We start from the raw sequence: 19,355 nt of genomic DNA, 5'->3' as shown, positions 1-19,355 counted from the left end.
CGCTGCTGATTTTCACTATGTTTGAACTAATGTTAGAATTTGCTAGAGTTAATGTTAGAATGATTTTGTTTGTTTATCGTGCCAAACAGAGAATTTCTCGAAGCTGTGGCTTTCAGTTTTAAGAGGGAGGCGGAATTTGTATAACAGGAAGTTTTGCCTGAAAGATAATTATCAGGGAAAAATTCACGAGAAAACGCGTGAGAAGCCAACTGTATCCGGTGACCAAATAAACAGCTTGCGAAACAGCGAAAGGAGGAAACACTAACTGTTAGACGGTATGTTACCTAACAATTTATCTGAATATCCACATTTAATCCTAGATATAGCTACTGGAAAATGTATATATGTTTAGCCAAGAACTAGCCTGTTAGCATAACGTCAGCTTACTGTGATTTAGGCAGATAAACTTCCCGTTAACTGCTCAGGAAACAGCTAGCTAACGCTTATCTAGCTTATTATCAGTACCTCAGCTGTTGACCTTTGACTAGCGGCCCCCTTTCATCACTGTCATAAACACTGAATAGTAACAATATTTGTTTACAAAGTGCTTTTTCTCTTAAATTTGTCTCAGGAGGATCAGCAACCCGTTATTCGCCTAATCTACACTCTTCCTCCTCAGCTAGTGTATCCACCTCCACCATGACTGCTGCTGTGAGAGGTAACGTTAAGCTGTGAGCTGTTTTGATGAAATCCTCAGTGTTTATATGCTGCAAACTGTTGTTTACGTTTCTCACCCGATCTGTCAATTGCAGCACTTTTTCGTCACCACTTTTCTTTAAGTCTCTTCATTCTTTAGTCGATATAATCTGTAGATATGCAATAGTTCCTCTCTGTGAACAGTTCATTTGGGATTTCTTTTATTGTTTTTAATTTTTTGTTTGTTTCTTGTACACATGCTTCTTTATATACTTTGTATATGTATTACTGGAAGATGTTTCGTAAATTGTGGTATCTTGTAACCCCATGTGGGATGGGCCAAATGTTAAGCATTGCACAGAAAAAACAAAACAAACAACAAAAATCCTTTCTATTATAATTAATTCATCTTACATACAAGCAGGGAACTCATTTTTCTCATTAAGCTTGCATAGTTAGGTTAAGTCCCTGTTTAGACCTAGTGCACTGTGTCCAGATCCACAATTTGCAACTTCAAAATAGTATTTTGAACACAAGACATCTCAAGTAATCTCATTTTCAGATTTTGTGTCTGCTGCTCAACACTAAAAACAGACCTTTGCACCCAATTTGTGTGACTGCATCCCACTGCATCTTCAGTATGTTTTTAGAAATATGCACACCTGCATTTAGACAGCGGTCCACTTATGATATGATCACATCGGCTATATTGTAACGCAAAGTGTGAGTGTGGCATAAAACTCAGCCCTTTGTTTGCATCTTCCAGGTTCTGCCCATGTGCCCGTCCGAGGTGCTGGTGATGGCATGGAAACTGAAAAACCACCAGCCATCCTGGAGGTCACCACAGATACGCTGCCACCAGGTCCATCTCCGGTTCCCCTCTTGAAGGTGGCAAGCCCCAAACACAGCCCCAAATCTACCCATCCTCCTCCCCCTGTGGCACCCCAACCTCTCGGGGTGCTCCACCTGGGCAAGGTGAGTCGAGAAGCCTGCACAGAGGTCGATGCTGTGAGGATCGTTGTCCCTCGTGCCGCTATAAGCCGAAGCAGCCGTGCAGGGCCAACTGAGGGGAAAGGAGAGACTGAGGAGCAAGGCTCTCCCCCGCTGCCTGTGGTGGAGGACTGGAGAGGACAGCTGGAGAAGCTGCAGAACTCTGAACGCAGGCTGTTGCAGGACAAGGAAGGCCTTTCCAACCAGCTCCGTGTGCAGACAGAAGTAAGGCCCCTATGAGTCAGATACACACTTAGATATTAGATTTACTAGTAGGGTGCGCCCCATCAGGTTTATTTTTAGTGATGTAGTGCTTTTAAATTATTACACATTAAACAATCCATTTCCTCATACATATCTTGATCTTTATTCTTTCTGTGTGGCAGGTGAACCGTGAACTAAAGAAACTGCTGGTGGCGTCTGTGGGTGATGACCTTCAGTACCACTTTGAGCGTCTGGCACGAGAGAAGAACCAGCTGATTCTGGAGAATGAGGCTCTGGGCCGGAGTCTGGCACACACGGCAGAGCAGCTGGAGCGCATGAGTATCCAGTGTGACGTTTGGAGGAGCAAGTTCCTGGCCAGCAAGTACGAAACAGACAAAATGATGTGTGATAATTAGGCATGGTTGGAGATGGAAAGAAAGAGAAAGGGATGGGACGGTGTCATCTCATCCTCGCTTTTAAAAGAAGATTAGTGTGGGCAAGCATCTGTCAAGGATGCTTCAGCAGTGCTGGAGGAAGACAAATAACATAAAAAAGATTATTGTTCTACAAGGATAAATAAGGAATGACATAATCACTGTTATTATGCTGAATGCTGAATGTACACATGCATCAATGTCTCCTCAGAGTCATGGCAGAGGAGCTGACAAATGCCAGAGCAGCTCTGCAGCGTCAGACCAGAGAGGCGCAAGGAGCAATTCAGGACCTGCTGTTAGAGAGAGAAGAGTTCTCAGGGGACATGGTGCTCACTCATAGGTAACATACACACTGTAGTATAATCACAGATCTATCATTTCTAAATCAACTAATGTATTCACTAAGAACTCACTTAAAAATAACAAAAATGTGGAAAGGACAGGTGACATAGATTAACTAAAAAATACAGTATGTAGCTCCATTCTCTTAATATTGTTACATTATTAGAAAGTAGGCATTCTGCTCTAGGTGTTGACTGTCAATTGCATTTGATTAATCAAATGCTTTTTAAAATATGTGTAAAATACCTGTAAGAAGAATCTTGACCAGCTGTCGGAATTGAAAAGTCACGTTTCTCCTTTTTGCTGAAGAGCATGTTTGACATGACGACGATGATTATATTGACAATTCTTCATAACGCATACTGCGTGTATCACTTTTTATGCTAAACGGATATGCTCGGAGGGGTTGTGTGAATACTTTTATGTACTTTGAAACACTATAAGAAACCTTGTTATGTGCAAAAATGAGGCTTCATTAGTTGGCTAAACGGAGTCTATTTAGTACAAAATTCCAGATAGTCGGGTTTGTTTTCATTGCTGACCTTAGTTGTCTGCAATGTGCCGTTGACAGAGAAAAGAAGTCTGTGTGCTGACTTACTTTTCTGTTGTCAGATCTCTGGAGCAGCTCCTGGTGTCTCTGCAATGGGGCAGACAGCAGACATACTACCCCAGCGCACAGCCTCTCAGCACAGGAGAGCTGGCAGCAGCCAATCATAAGCTAGCAGACGCCATCAACTCCCACCTGTTGGGCGACACCAGCAGCAGTGTGGCAAAAAGCAGCAGTGCGACACCTGAACAGCTCTGCAGCACACCAGCAGAGAAGATGGCTGAGAAGGTACAAAATTAGTTTTTAGGATCTCTAATTCTTTGTACAAATCTTTCCTTTTTTTCTGCTTTTTTTCCCCCTAAAATTTTATACCATTTTTATTTTTGAATATTTGTCATAAAATCCAAAAGGTTCACAAATGTGTGATGTTGTTTTCTGTCTTAGGTGCTGAAGATTTTAGATCCAATTTCCTGTTCAGAAAACAAGGTGGAGCCCCCGCTCAGTGACTCGTCCCCCTCAAACTTTCTGGGCAATAAGAAGAGCATCGGCAGGTTTCACCCCTACACCCGCTATGAGAACATCACCTTTAACTGCTGTGAGCGCTGCACTGGAGACATCCTGGTGCTGTAGAGGTCAAAGAGCAGCAACACATCTTCATCTGAGACCAGCGCAGCATCAGAGCCCACTTAAAGTGACCGAGTATGAACAGGAACTCACTATGGAGGATATTGCTGCTGTGTTGAGTGACTTTGTTAGTCAACACCAAAAGTTGGTCATTCTAAGACATTTTCCATACCAGTATGAGTCTGTTGCTACTCATTTTTGTGAAAAGCAGCCCTAATAATTGGATTTTTCACTATTTATGATGAGGATGATTTTAAAATCTGTAAACTTGCTGTTTATTCTCTTTAACTTGAATTTGTTTGTTCAGGAATCATGACCGGATAGTGATGAAAGAAAAATGCATTTCAGAGCCATTGTAGCCTTGTTTAAACCATAGAAAGAACTATTTATTGCTGTGTTGTGAGGTCAAGATGAGTCAGTGTTACACGGTTCTTCAGACTTGAACATTAGGCTAGTTTGTTTAACACTATTATATTCATAATGGTCTGTTCTGCATCAATGGTACTGATGAACCCGAGGCCGGAAGGGGCAACGTGTTGTTGAAAAGCCCCCCAGACAGTTACAAACAACAGATAGTGAGCCGTCACACATACACTGTGACCACAATTACAAAAAGAACTGAGGATGCACTTTATATTGCAGGGGTTTCCCCACTTGGTATAATGGTGCTATCAAGTTTTAAATCATTGTATTAACATTTTGTGTATTACACCCTGAAAAAGAATAATATGTATAAGTATTTTGGAGGTGAACTAATGGAACAGCAGTAGACTGTAATGATGCTGCAGTATTGTATCAGTCTTTAGAGAAAGTGTGGATATTGTCAAGAGTTTGACTTTTGTGATGTTTCAAAAAAAAAAAGAAACAACAGTTTTCTAAATATTTCAAAAGGGTTTATTTTGTTTTCATTGAATTATGTCAGTGATTTGGATGATGGGTATTTTTTATTTTGCATTATTTAAAAAAAAAAATATTATGGATTTTTTTTTTCACTTCTGTGAAATGACAAGTAATATATTGCACATGTCCTTTGCATTTTTTTAAAACTAAGCTGTACACTATTTTGGTTTATTTAATCTCAGTATAGAAAACTGTGCTCTCTCTGCGGTGGTGATATTATAATTTACAGTGAAAGCACAAAAGAATATTTATACATCTTTTGCAATATTGTTTCTCATGTCAGACCAAAATAAAGACCAAAGTAGTTTCTACATTTTTGAAATGTCTTGTTCTTGTCTTGATTAAAATATTGCATTGGAACTTAACGGTAAGAAATAATAATTAAGCAGCAATGACTACCTATTGCAACATTTTATTTAGCACTTGTTACAGTTTTTTGACATTTCCTCAGACAGTGATTATAAACAGATGTGTCCTTATTAACCAATTAATGACAATGTTAGTTCATTCACTATCCCACCACTTCTTGCCTTTGCCTGCACTATTTCTTCCCTCCATGCTGCTCTTAAATGATGTCCGTACTCTGGTTGCAGCTGATTTGTTTTCTCTGTTGCTGTGCAGTCCAGACACTCTGTCCCTACCACTGAACCCAGAGTCTTTATGGTCCCCACTTCTAAATATCCTTTCATTCATTCTTTCTCTAGATCTTAACGACCTGTCACCATCCTCTCTTGGTCCATGACTTGTGACTCTGACTCTGTCCTTGGTGATTTCTCTCTGTGCCTGCTGTGGGTGGAAGCCATCATGCTTCCTGTTAGGCACAAACTTCAACGCCTCCTCCCATTTCCCCGTGTCCTTCAATGTCAACATGATGCGTATCATCTGGTCCAGAGTCAGATTTTTGGCTCCGCACTCCCAGTGGAGGAACTCATCCAGCGGTAAACGGGCCGTGGCCAGCTTTAGACGCTTGGCATTCGCTAGTGACAAGCCTGGCTGGATCGACCGGTCCACTAGAGCTCCGATGATGTAGACCTTCGAGTGGTCAAAAGTGCGGAGGACATTAGGGGAGTCAGCAGTGAGGTATACGAGGTGTTCATGAGGAAACACATCGACATGCTGGCGGTCAGTGGAGGTGATGAGCAGGCGATCCCAGGCCTCTGCACCGTACCGTTTAAGAAACTCGTTCTTGTAAGCCCCGTCTGGCTGCAGGTTGCACAAGTGTAGGTGGTAAGGCTCAACGGCACGCCGGTTCCATCCTTCCACCTCCATCAGCTGGGACACAGTGTTTTCTATCTCCCGCCTGGACATGTTGGGCTCGTAGCTCATGTCAAACACCAGCGGCTGACCGAACACCATGGCCTGGGCGCTCCTCCAGCCCAGAAGCTTGTCAAGGCTCCGGCCCCAGAACTGGAGGATGAATGTGTTTTTCATCTCTTGTCCTCTCTGGTCATCTCCTTCCTCCGTATCATCTCTTTTCAGCCTCTCCTCCCTTTCTGCCTTCTTCTGCTGCTGTTTCTCCTTACGGGACTTCTTGTGGCCTTCCCTGAGAGCCAGGTACTTCAGGTACTTTTTCCTGGAGGACTTGGTGGTGAGCTTTGCCAGCATCTGAACCTCCAAATCAGTCATCTCCTGAGGTACAAGCTTCCCAGCTTGACGCCACATCGCAACCAGATCCCGGGTTGCCTCCAGGGCAGAGCTGTCTTTTAAATCACCTCCTGGCGCATCTTCTTCCTCAATGACTTGTTGTTTCTCGTCTAATGCAGCTTGGGATCTCATTACAGACTTCCATTTGTCCAAATCTACTGTCTCTCTTTCCTCTGACTGATCTGTCTGAGGCTGAGGGGCATCTTTCCTCGCCGGACTCCCAGTGTTGAAGTGGCGAGACAGGATGGACACTCGGTGCTGGCAGGCACTGCTGGCTGGAAGAAAACTGGTAATTTGCCTCTTGGTGACGCAGGATGACACAAAATGACTGCATTTCCAGAGTTCATAAAAACCTCGGCTTGTAAAGAGCCGTAACATCGTGATAAAAGCTAAACTTTCAGGACTGCAGGCGTGTCAAGTTGAAGGATTTAAACAGAACAAGAAGAGTAGCTGGCGCGTTTTTGTTTCGTTTCCATTATAATAATATTGTGAATAATAGTTGCACCCCCTCAAATGTCCAAATAAATAGTCCTGAAGTCTGGTTTACTTGTCTCAGCGTCCACGCTTGTCAAACATTGCGGAAAGGTCACGTTGTTGCTCTGTGTCACACTATAATGTGTCGTAGTGAAACGCCGCTACGTTGCATGACACCGCTTATTTGGTCTTAAATGTTCAGCCGGTTGACCATAACAAAATGTTTAAACAATAGTGTTTTACAGTAGCTTTCATTATATATGAAGCGTCGATATAATGTATAATAATCACTTCTTTACTAGTTGGTTATTTGTTTCCAGACGGGTGTTTTATAGCGCTGTACAGCAATGATGACGTAGTTTCCTCCTGAGCTGTCAACAGAAGCTAGTTAGTTTTTTAAAGCCTTGGAAAATGAGTTTGTTTTTGCCTAAATTAACGTGCAAAAAAGACATAGATGAAGTCATCAAAGGCGTAGCAGAAAAAGTCGTAGTTTTGAGGTTTGGAAGAGACGAAGACTCGGTTTGTCTCCAACTCGATGAGATTGTAAGCAGACTGTAACATTAGCTGCCAAGCTGCTGCTAAAAGTTGCTTTGCTGTCGCTAAATCGACGTTTCTGTCCTTTTTTTCTAGCTGTCAAAAACCGCCCATGACTTGAGCAACATGGCCGCGATCTACATCGTCGATGTGGATAAAGCTCCCATCTACACCAGATACTTTGACATCAGTTACATCCCCTCCACTGTTTTCTTCTTCAACGGGCAGCACATGAAGGTGGATTATGGGTGAGTTTATTTGTCCTGTTTGTCAGCTATGATCAATGATTCAGAAGGGCTGCAATTAACAGTTATAGTTGAGGAGATGACCTCAGGAAATACTTATCTGGGTTGGCAATACCATGGAGTAACTCCAGTCAAAGAGACAGGGAAAGGATTTTTATTTAGGATGTCACAATAAGTTACATTTCCCTTCTATAAAGGAGGTGAGATCTTCAATAATAGAAAATAAACAATATACATATAACAGGAATCACTGAAGTGTTGTAATAAGCTCACTTACAGGTTAACAACTAAATTGGCAAAATGCATCTCCAAATAAACCCGCAAAATAATTATTAGTTGACTGACTTGTTAACAAATTAAATAACAGTTTCAAATACAATTCTGCCATACTGTGAATTAACTCTAGTACTCATCATAGTTACAGAACAGTCCATAGACATTAGAAGACATGCAAGAGAAAGCATGTGCAACAAGGCAATAAAGCTGGCACATGGTCATAAATGGTGGTCAGGCAAACAACCTTTAACAAACACCCAAAATAAACAAGTGAATTCTTCAAATAATAAGTCTAAAGGTAGTGAGTACTTACAGTTGGTACTGGACAATATATTGATATTATATCAACATCATTATATGAGACTATATGTCATCTTAGATTTTGGATATCAATATTGTGATATGGCATAAATGTTGTCTTTTCCTGGTTTTAAAAGCTGCATTACAGTAAAGCGATGTCATTTTCTGAACTTACTAGACTGTTCTAGCTGCTCTATTATTTGCTTTTACCCACTTAGTCATTATATCCACATTATTGATGATTATTTATCAAAAATCCCATTGTGTAAATCTTTTGTGAAAGCACCAATAGTCATCCCTACAATATTGTCTTAATATTGATATCGAGGTATCTAGTAAAAAATATGTGATATTTGATTTTGTCCATATCGCCCAGCTCTACCAACAGTTGTGTCATTCATGCACACAATTCAGCTGAAGCAACTGACCACTATGTGTAGTAGTCACTGATTGGCTCTGGCTCAATTACCAATTAAGGGGGGCTGCAGCTCAGGCTTTCATACAGTTATTTTGATTATCGATTAATCTGCTAATTTTTCTCAGTTAGCTAATCGTCTTTGATCTAACAAAGTGTTTGGAAACAGTGACAGTTTCACATTGCTTGTTTTATCCGAGCAACAGTTCAAAACCTAAAGGTAAACACATGTGTAAAAGCAGCACTATCCTCTGTGATAGTAAACTGAATGTCTTTGGAATTTGAGGTTTCACCTTGTGCTTTCAGAAACAGTGATTGACATTTTTCACCATTTTATAGACTAAGCAACTAATCGATTAATCAAGAAAATAATCGTCAGATTAATTGACGATGGAAAAAAATGTTAGTTGCAGCCTTAGTATTAACTATTGAGTACAAAGTGGTTTATCATAATTGTATCAATAATTTATTATATTTGAAAATAATTGTTGGTTGCAGCCCTAAAAGCAGAAAATATTCACATGAGAAAACTTGTTTAAATGACTTACAATTAACTGATCATCAGAATTGTTTCTTATTAATTTGCTGTTGATCAACTGATCTGTTTATCGAGATATACTGTTGTTTTTGCTAAAACAGCATGAAACATGGAAATCAACACTTACACAGACATACATTATACACTACCACAGACATACACATTGCATTAAAAAAACCATAATGAAAAAATAAATGTTGGAAGACCCTCTATACATGACAGAAAACAATTTAATTTGCTGATAATTGTGTTTATTTTTTTTCTTTTCTTTCAGCTCACCAGATCACACCAAGTTTGTCGGCAGCTTCAAAACCAAACAAGACTTCATGGATCTGATTGAGGTCATATACAGGGGAGCCATGCGGGGGAAGATGATTGTCCAGAGTCCCATAGACCCTCAAAATATTCCCAAATATGATCTCCTTTACCATGGAATTTAGCATGAGCATCTCCACTATTTAACTGCTGATCATAATTCATCTTTTACTAATAGAAAAAATTGCTCGACTTTCAGCAACTAAGCAACTGAAGTTTTTACGTTACAGCTTGTCAGAAACTCTTGTAATAAAGTGTTTCAGATTAGGAGACTTTAATAAATGTGTACATATGTACATACAGACAGTACAGAACAGTACATTGCCCTTTACTTTGTTTACGTCTTGCTGTGTTTAAAGAATGTCTGTACAGAAGAGTGCTGTCTACCAAACCTCCAGGGAGTATCATGGGGGAGAGTTAACAGGTTGGAAAGACTGAAATAAATGCAAATTTTATACTAAAACTTTGTGACGATATGACAGATACACAAAATCTAATGGGCTTTGTAACACTTTGTTGTAGTTTATATTGTCAATTTTATTAACATTTTTTTCTCTCCATAATTTCAAACAGTTTAGTTTATGTTTGATAGACATTATGTGAGTTTTGATAACTAAGGTTCTGCAACTTTATTCTGTTTTGGGGTTGTTTTCTTGTGAAAATGTTTAGAGTCATTGTGATGTTTCCCATGGAAAACAGTTGTATGTCAGCAGAGAGATACAATGAATTTATCCAAAATACATGCTGTGTTATAATAAACTTTTATATTTTATCTTGCAGCAGTTTTCTCCTGATCTCTCTTTAACCTCTATTTACAGTAGGTGTTGTTTTTTTTTAACTTTTAATGGGAACTGACACGTTCTGCAAGTATAGAGTAGTAAGCCATGTCTGGATTATTATTATTATTATTATTATTATTATTATTATTATTATTATTATTATTCAACACATCTGTCACATACATAAAAAATAAAATGTCACCACTGCGGGTCAGCCTGCGCGGTGCACGCCGGGGCAGGAAGCCTCCCTGGCTGGGAGCTCCAGTGTAAAAAGTCGTTGACACACAGAGCGTTTCTCGACTCCTACTCGTTTCCTGTGATATTAGTTCAAACCAGGACTCCTGCCTGTTGTTTTACATGCTTCCAGTTGGACTGTTGGTTTTGTTTTTTTCTTTATTTTTTGTCAGTTTCCCTCCTGACAGTTAGTTTGGAGGTTTGTTTGTCGGAGTCGGATTGTTTTTGGCTCGTTTGGGGAACTGGTTGTCCTCTGGAGGGATTTTCTTCAGTTGGAGCGGTGACAACGGGGATTTAAATGGCGGAATGATTCATATAATCAATGAAATAAATAATAATAAAAAAACCTGCCTGTGTGAGGAGTGCATGTGGCTGACACAGAAGTAGCCCCAACCAAACCCCACCATACCGCTTTCACCTCATATTTTTCACAATTGAGCACACGCTTCCTAACCTTTTCCTGTCTAAACTAAATGTAAATAAGATTTGTAGTGAAATGATATGAAACATTCTATTATTGATGGCCATTGTAAAAGTCAACTCTATCAGTTGACGCACACGCACTGTACAGGTAGGCAGTGTGTCTCAGGCGTAACATGGACTGATTTTGACACTGAACATAAATCTGACATGCAGTCCCCCTCGCGCAGAACCGGGCTCTAGGTGGGCGGCCATCTGTTTTTACCGGTTGGGTTGAGAGAGAAAGAAGGAAGGAGAGAGGAGAGAGAGACACGGAGAAGCACAACAATAATAATAACAACAACAATGATAATAATATAAATATGACTAATAATGATAATAACCCCTGTATGCTGATATGAGCTTTCATTTATTGGTGTCCTATACTTAAGATTTTCGTATGTTTCTCAGCTGATCCACTCTCCACCTTTCTGAGTCTAAAGGTGTATTTCCATATTTGCAGTTGACTGATTGTTGCGTCTCGTGAAATATTCTCACAATAGGTGATGTCGGCTGGTAATGATGGTGAGTTGTCAGTGTGGTCAATTCTCTCTTTCATCCAGACAGAGGGCAGAGAGTTGGTGTTCCTGTAATGAACATGGGAGTAAGTCAGGAGTAATATTTAGTGTCCACCTCATCTCTGAGTCATCAAAAATAGGCTTAATGTTAAAAAAGTGAAGGCTCACCTCTGACTGATCCACCTCTGTCCCTGTGTTTTGCCTTCGACATATTTTGTCTAAATAGAAATAATATGATAGGACAATATATATCTATCCATACTGGATATACAGTATATACATCAAAAGCTCTCTCAAAAGACTTTAAATCTTTTATTTCACAATTCATATTAATTCTTACCTTTGCATTTAATGATAACTCCTAAAATAATACAGACCAGCACAGTAGCACACACACCCAGAACAAGCCACTTCCAGTAGATTCCTGTAAATTTCTTTAGAAACCCTAAAAATAAGGGATACATTGTTCATATTCAGCATCCCCTCATCTAAAAAAAATGAATTGTAATGAGATATTAATTGTTCTAATGTACAGTCATCTTTTATGCGGGCCCCACCTTCAGTGTTAAAGAAACTGTATTCCTTGTAGCTGTAACCCAGGCTCTGGGTGTCCCTGCCCCAGTAATAGTCGTTGGTGCGGAGCGGGAAGAAAGGAGCCATGTTGGCCTTCGCTCTCTGGGGTGGTTGGACGTGGTCACTATCAGGGTAGGTTGCATCCTCGTGGTCCTGCAACCACTTCTCAATAATCCTGATGCCAATTGACACAGCACAAAGAATACTTTAAAAGCCAAGTTGTTTGCAGTAAACTCTAATTAATGCACACTGAGATCACCTCAAATTCTTTTTTTTTCAATGATGGATGGGAATTTTTATTAAGAATGAATAAATAGTGATAGACGCATGACCTACTTGTCAACGAAGCTGTGATGCAACATGAATATGGGGTCATTGGCTGCAGTAGGGACCAGAGACATTGTGCCATAAAAGTAATCATGAACCAGGTTGTGCATGGAGGCATTCAGGTGTCGGGAATCTTTGGGAATATCAAAACCTGGGGTGGCCAGAGAAACATATTTAAACTCTTTTCTATTTCCTTGCCTCAATTTTTGTTAAATTGACTAGTCGATTGCTTAACAAATAACAAATTATTAAAGTTCTGGCTGCAGAGATCTGAATAAAGAGTTAACTGGTACTAATAAGAAATGTGATTTAGGTGATAAGCATTTTGACTTACCTTCTAGCTTGTTTCGGAAGCTGTTCCTAGATGTTTTGTCATATGGGAAGCTGTCAAAATGTTGTGATGCCAATATATCTTCAACATCCTCTGCAGATGGCAGCGTATTGAACATAGGATCCTTTCCAGGGTTGCGTATCACAGGCTCAATAGTATTAGAGGGAATGCAGATTATACTACGATCTTCCTTAAATGGACATATGGTCTGCGGAGTAAAGAAGGACAAGTTATAGAAGAGAAAGCACAGGGGGTTGAAAAAGAGTGGGAACAAATGAATGGCCATTTGAAGCTGTAACACCTCACCTTCCACTTTGAGAAAGGAGAAGCGCTGTCTATACGACCACCTGGGCCAACTCCCCCGAAGTACTTGTTGGTGCAGATGTTGCAGTGGTTGGTTCTGGTCCAGTCCCAATATGGGATGAAGAAATCTTGGTTCCCAGTGAGCTCCCTGATCTCTCTCTCAATAAAGAGCAGGAAAACTCGGTGCCAGAAGGGAAAAGCAGGGCCCTTGTGTGCAGCATTGTCATGAGTACCAGGATAGCTTTTAGCTGCATAGTAGTGCATCCATACATACAGATCATAGACAGTTGCATTGTGAAATGCGTAGTTCCCGTCCACTGTTGTGTCATTGCTTGTAAGGATCATGTAATGTTTGCTGACACTATGTTTTGCCTGTTGCAGGCTAGAGAAGAAGGTTTCTCTCTCCCCGTCAGTCAGATCTGTTATCTCTTTCCTCTCTACATGGTGCCTTTGCTGACATTGGGGTCCTTTCCAGCCTGGAAGGCATTGACTACAGTCAAATCCATCATAGTTTTTCTTGCATTTACACACCCAATCATAGAAAACACGAGGCCAATTTACTCTGTAGTCCACTTGGAGGTCTCTTATAATAAGTAGTTCACACTCTCCTCTCCCTGACCTAAACCCACAAGGAGAGCCGTTCCAGGGGGGGCAACATTTCCGTGTCTTCAGAGCATCTGGTGTGGTACAGGATCGTGGAAACTGAGCCTCCACACTTTGGAGACTCAGATATAGCAGGAGGACTGGCCAAAACCACTGGAGTGACAGCAGCATGTTGGAGGAGATGGAGACCAATTTCTGTACAAACTTGCAATAAACCAGCTGGATGATATAGAAAACCCACCAGCCTGTCACTGGCTGCTTCCTTTTAAAGGGTAAATGTCGTAGTAGATTTTTATGCTGCAATATTTAAATAAGTGGTGCGTAGGCACTTCTGTGAAACCTCCTTAACAGATAGACAGACAGGAAGGTGTACAATTACAGCATTTACACAAGACTGTGTGTTACATCACTGCACTGTAAAATATTTGACTGTGAGTTTACAGTAAGTATTGCCCCCTTTGGCTTGTGGCTCTTCACCTTCTGTCATCTTACCATTGTTAAGCTGGGTTTGGACAGATAGGTGTAGAGGGTTTTCATGACTGGAAGTAACCTCTTGCTCTCGTCTCATGCGAGCACAGGATCAAATCTCATCTGGAACACAGTTCAGATTTTTTTTTATATAGCCACCATGCACGATCTTGTAGTAAATATGTAAATATTTACTCCTGTAGTTATTGATTTATTTTAATTTACCACTACCACTGGGTTCTGTGTGAATATAATTTTGATAACAGTAACAATAGAAAGAAATTAATGAAAATATTGTCGAAATTAGTCATTTTCAGATCATTTCCAATGTTTCAAACACTCACACTATAAAATTATGTTGGCAAAAAGTTGGATAAAAGTTGGTCTGACCATGAAACAGTCATGACATTTACCATTTAAAGACATCATTATTGTTGTTTTTATAAATTAATTCATTTTTACTTAACCTCTATTTAACATAGAAAGCCTCATTGAGATGACACTGACAATCTTTTTCAGCAGTGTCCTTGCAGTCAATGAAGCGGCAGAGCAGTTGTGCCATAGCATTGGAAACACACACACACACACACACACACACACATGCACAACCACACATTCTTTCAGTAACTGGAGCCCAACGGTCCCTGGCAATGAAAATACTAGCGTTACACCCAGGGCTTGTTGATGTTTTTGTTTGTAAATGTACCTTGGGATTTTCACAGTTATGACCTGCCCAGTCATGTGAAGAATGGAATGGCCCTCATTGCCATAGTGGTTACACTTTAAGTGTGTTATGTGTTGTGTGAGTGTGTGCTTTAGGTGAGACATCATGAAACCACAATCTTTCACTGACCTTAAAAGACAGGTTCACAATTTTTCAAGTCCGTCTTAAAACATCAGTCAGGTTCCCAAATGAGCACTGAAATAGGTTTTTCTGGCTTTAATCATTTCCTCCTTCGTGCAACGCTGGGTTCAGCACAGAACCAGCAATCTCTCCAAAAGTCTTGCCATCACCTTTCGGTTCCTGAACAAGCTTCATTCCATCAATGATGCATGCAGAGTGTTCTCCAATATCTTCAACTGCTGATGCTGATTTCTCTAACTCTCTTGCAAGGGCAGCCTGTTCATTTTCTGCAATGAGCAATCTGGATTGGAGCATGCCCAAGGCAATGGACCAAGTGGATGAACCAGGACATCTTTAGTGTGAAGATCTCTACTTCACATTAAAGATGTGAATCCCCCCCAAAAAGGACATGTTGCTGAAAAAATACTCATAGAACCTGTTTATATTCTTTGAATATATGTTATACTCTATGCATGTGTAATTTTATGTGTGATTCAGACTTAATTATTGCATATTGGTGCATAAGATCTTACAATAGGCTGCACACAAACCTACTGTGCAGATACTGTAGGGTGATAATGGCAAAAAACAATGAGTGCCCCAAAAAATTAGTAAAACTACTCATTTGAAATGGTTACCATGTTTCAAAGAGCTTATATGGATCCTACAAACAAACTGGTACCAAGAAGATTTTGCCACCTTAGGTGGTACCAAATTCTGGCCTGGCTCATGGACTACATGTTGCGTTTTGTGTTACCACTTCATTTTGGCCACTGTTTGATTGCAATTCAAGCGCAATGGTTTCATACTTCACTCAGGCAAAATGAGCATGTATTTCTCACACCAGTCATACTTAAATGCATGTTTTTCATTGTCAACCTCTTCTTTTCTTTTTTGTATCGGCTAGTTTTGAACAAGACATTTCATTTTATCAACCGGAGCTCCTACATTCATCAAACAACCTCGCTAACTGTGGCGACTAGTTGCAGCTGAATGATGACAGCTGAGGTGACGTGATAGTGATGTGTCTCTCAAAAGCAGTCCGTGTCAGGTTGCGGTTAAATTTTGTTCCCTGTTCAGATTAAATTGCTATTCATCTGGATCCGGACCACAGTCCGCTTGTTAAGCATGTATGATATAAACGTTCTCACAGATTTTAGACTCAAAATCAAATTCAATTTGGAGCTGGTAAATCCTGAACACCTGAGATGACCTATACCCACACATTAATACACGTAGGGCCTACATACCAACACATGTTGCAGGCCACATAAAATGAAGTGCCGGGCTAGAAATTACTGGCTACTAGTTGCATTACTTTCACAGTAAGTTACTGTGACATTTTCACGGCATATTATTGTAAAATGACAGTTGTATACTGTGGCTTCACAGTCTGCTGTGCCATCAAATTACTGTGATATAGCAGTATGTTGCCATGGAGTTACTGTATTGAACTGTGATTTCACAGTAAAAATGTCCACCAGATTACTGTGATATACCAGTAAACTGTTGTATTATTAGTGTATTCTGTAAAAGTAATGCAAATCAGTAGCCAGTAATTTACTCTAAATTTACACTTAAAATAACATTGAAAAACACTGCAAAATTTGACCTTTTCACAGTTTTTTTTCTGTTAACACATGACAAACCTACAAAATAAAAAGGTTAGATTCAAACAAAGACACAAGTAAAATCAACTTAAGACATTTATTTTGCAATTTTATATACATTTTACAGGTCAGTGTTACTACTACTACTGCAGGACAATGCAATTATTTTGTTAGGTTGACCTTGCAAAATCTTAAAAGCTCGAACATTAATAATAACCATCAATTCATACTTGAAGCTGCTTTACCTCCCAAATTTTGTTTCACTGTTTTCAATTTAGAAAGGTATAACAAACACAATGTAGAATAGCATACCTGTAGTCAAGTAAAATTTAGTGCACTACCATATATGAAAGGATATCAGTTTAACTGTGTAACCGTATATGGTGGAAAACTACTGGCACGTGGCACATTTAGCGGTGGAAGTTTCCACAGGAATATCTTTCTGTCAGATCTTTCTATCTGACAGAAAAATTGTCCTGTATTCTTGCAGTTAATGAAGCAGTACAGCAGTTGTGCCATAGCATTGGAAACACACACACACATACATGCACACACACACACTTTCAGTAACAGGAGCCCAACGGTCCCTGGCAATGAAAATACTAGCGTAACACCCAGGGCTTGTTGATGTTTTTGTTTGTAAATGTACCTTGCGATTTTCACAGTTATGACCTGCCCAGTCATGTGAAGAATGGAATGTGTTGTGTGAGTGTGTGCTTTAGGTGAGAGATGAAACCACAATCTTTCACTGACCTTAAAAGACAGGTTCACAATTTTTCAAGTCTGTCTTAAAACATCAGTCAGGTTCCCAAATGAACACTGAAATAGGTTTTTCTGGCTTTAATCATTCCTCCTGTTCATAATGGCCATCAGAAGATCCCTTCATAATGCACTTACAATGTAAGTGATGGGGGCCAAAATCCACAGTCCTTCTGTGCAAAAAGTATTTAAAAGTTTATCTGAAGCTAATATGAAGCTTCAAAATGAAGCATCCAAATGAGTCAAATCAAGTAGATATCTTTCAACGTTACCATCTTTTTAGTGCCAAAGTCCATCTTTTTGTTATAGTCATACCTACTGACAGCAGGAAGTCAGCCTTATGTGACAAACATCATCCAATTTACATGAAATTTACATGTGTGGTCTACACTAGATACACAGCAACATGATGTATAATTAGTGGGTTTTCTCGAGCGCAACATAGTAGACACAGGAAGTGACATTAACTCCTTTGTGCAACGTCTGATATTCATGAAAATGCATATGCTTGTCAGGCAACCTCCACTAAATGTTGCTGCATTAATGAGCAGCTATCAGCTGCAGTGGCTTTCAATGGTGCATCATTCACTCAAGTCCACAAGGTATGTTGAGGTGTAAAGTCAGTTTATAATTAAATGCCACCATAGCCATGCTGTTGGTGTCTCTGGCTTCTGCATGTCTCTATGGCGTAGCCTACTGCACAGCGTCACCCTCTTTAGTGGTTGATTTTCACTGAGTGTAATCGGCATGGTGCTAGTTGTCATCTCTCTTCAACCGGCTTGGGTTGCAAAAATATGATCTGATGTTGCCAACTCATCCCTAAATTGAAAAATATCCCAAAACATCAGTTTGGACCACACCAATTGTCTAAGAGTGGACTCTGTTCAGTTAACGTAAATAATTGCTTCTGTTTTTATTTGTGCTTCATTATTGTGGAATTGATTATGACGTAGCTATGGTGGCACCTCAACATGTTGGTATAGTGATTGTGTTTTTCTTGTTGTTTACATCATCATTCCGGCTCCAGTCTATTTGTGCAAGGACACACTTTCACTACCAAAGTAACTACCTCCAGCTAACCATCCTTTACCAGTGGAAGATGGAGCAAGCAAAACTCATAGATGAGGCCAAGGAAGCAGGAAAACACATTACTTTTGCATTGCTGTTTACTTATAGACACACAAATGCAGTATTTCCACCCCCCCAAGCACTTGTGCTTGCTTGCGCTCTCACCATGAAAGCTGCAGCGCAGCTGGCACAACCACCATGCCTGCCGAGAATATCCACTGAACTCTCTACACTTTATCACACAGCACTTTATAACTATTTATTGAGTTTTGTTGTTGTTGTTGTTGTTTAGCAATTAAGAAGGCAAAGGTTTGCACTTTGGCACTGGTTGTACTTTGTTTGATATAGGCTATTGTATTTGTTATGCCCCGGCTGGAAAGCTGAGTTATCTTTTTGTTTCTCCCAGTGTTCCTTGTCTTGTACTTCCTGTTTTATTTTGATACTCACCTCTTGTCTCGGTCCAAGTCCTTCACTTCCTGCCCTCGTGTGTGAGATCCCTCCCGTGTAATTACCTGCCCTGCCCTGATGTGTTGCACCTGTGTTTCGTTTTCTTCCCTCCCCCAGTGTATATAGTCTTAGTGTTCCCTTCCTTCTGTGCCAGTTCGTCTGGTTCTTCAGTGTCAGCGTTCCAGCCTTTTTCCATAGTAAGCCTTATAGTTCCTCACCTGTTTTGTCTCTGACCTCGCCTTTTGCCTACGGATTTGGATTATCTTCTTGAACTGACTAATCACCTGTGTACCGACCCTGCTGCAATTAAAGGACTGTTTTTTTGAACTTGCACACTGTGTTAGTCTGCATTTTGAGTCCGAGCCGTTGTTCAGTTCTTGACAGTATTTGTAATTATGTTATTGTGAAATTCAATAAAGATCTTTAAACTAAAAAATAAAGAAGCAGAGCGCTGCACCACTGTCTCACTGATAGTAACTAATATTGTAGAAACAGCATGAGAGGACGTGCCCCGTATAGTCACAGTTCGGTTCATTTGCTTAGCGCTGGTTTAAAATAAATATATCTCTGCTGCCATCTGCTGGCTGAACAGTGAAATACACACTTGCTCCGAA

The 19,355-nt window shown here is 40.1% G+C and overlaps 4 protein-coding genes across 4 annotated transcripts; 2 read left to right on the top strand and 2 right to left on the bottom strand.

Moving 5' to 3' along the window:
* The first annotated feature begins 180 nt into the window (after positions 1 to 180).
* Positions 181 to 4,988, top strand: blzf1 (basic leucine zipper nuclear factor 1). Its single transcript, XM_044352078.1, has 7 exons — positions 181 to 275; positions 572 to 658; positions 1,403 to 1,851; positions 2,013 to 2,212; positions 2,476 to 2,604; positions 3,219 to 3,441; positions 3,598 to 4,988. The coding sequence occupies exons 2-7, from the start codon at positions 640 to 642 to the stop codon at positions 3,781 to 3,783; spliced, it is 1,206 nt and encodes a 401-aa protein (XP_044208013.1). The 5' UTR covers positions 181 to 275; positions 572 to 639; the 3' UTR covers positions 3,784 to 4,988.
* An 85-nt stretch (positions 4,989 to 5,073) lies between these two features.
* Positions 5,074 to 6,941, bottom strand: trmt10c (tRNA methyltransferase 10C, mitochondrial RNase P subunit). The gene has a single exon (XM_044352056.1). It carries the CDS (start codon positions 6,697 to 6,699, stop codon positions 5,182 to 5,184), a length of 1,518 nt encoding a protein of 505 aa, XP_044207991.1. The 5' UTR covers positions 6,700 to 6,941; the 3' UTR covers positions 5,074 to 5,181.
* Positions 6,942 to 7,130: 189 nt separating this feature from the next.
* Positions 7,131 to 10,190, top strand: txnl4b (thioredoxin-like 4B). Its single transcript, XM_044352115.1, has 3 exons — positions 7,131 to 7,338; positions 7,426 to 7,577; positions 9,378 to 10,190. Exons 1-3 carry the CDS (start codon positions 7,207 to 7,209, stop codon positions 9,541 to 9,543), a joined length of 450 nt encoding a protein of 149 aa, XP_044208050.1. The 5' UTR covers positions 7,131 to 7,206; the 3' UTR covers positions 9,544 to 10,190.
* LOC122982637 (tyrosinase-like) lies at positions 9,774 to 13,886 on the bottom strand. Its single transcript, XM_044352066.1, has 7 exons — positions 12,946 to 13,886; positions 12,643 to 12,847; positions 12,318 to 12,459; positions 11,966 to 12,156; positions 11,749 to 11,853; positions 11,577 to 11,626; positions 9,774 to 11,477 (listed from the first exon to the last, which is right to left on the bottom strand). Exons 1-7 carry the CDS (start codon positions 13,714 to 13,716, stop codon positions 11,433 to 11,435), a joined length of 1,509 nt encoding a protein of 502 aa, XP_044208001.1. The 5' UTR covers positions 13,717 to 13,886; the 3' UTR covers positions 9,774 to 11,432.
* Positions 13,887 to 19,355: the final 5,469 nt, after the last annotated feature.

Source organism: Thunnus albacares, chromosome 1 (genome assembly GCF_914725855.1).
Source record: "Thunnus albacares chromosome 1, fThuAlb1.1, whole genome shotgun sequence".
NCBI lineage: Eukaryota > Metazoa > Chordata > Actinopteri > Scombriformes > Scombridae > Thunnus > Thunnus albacares.
Note: the sequence above shows the minus strand (reverse complement) of the source record. Positions and strands in the feature narration are given on the sequence as shown.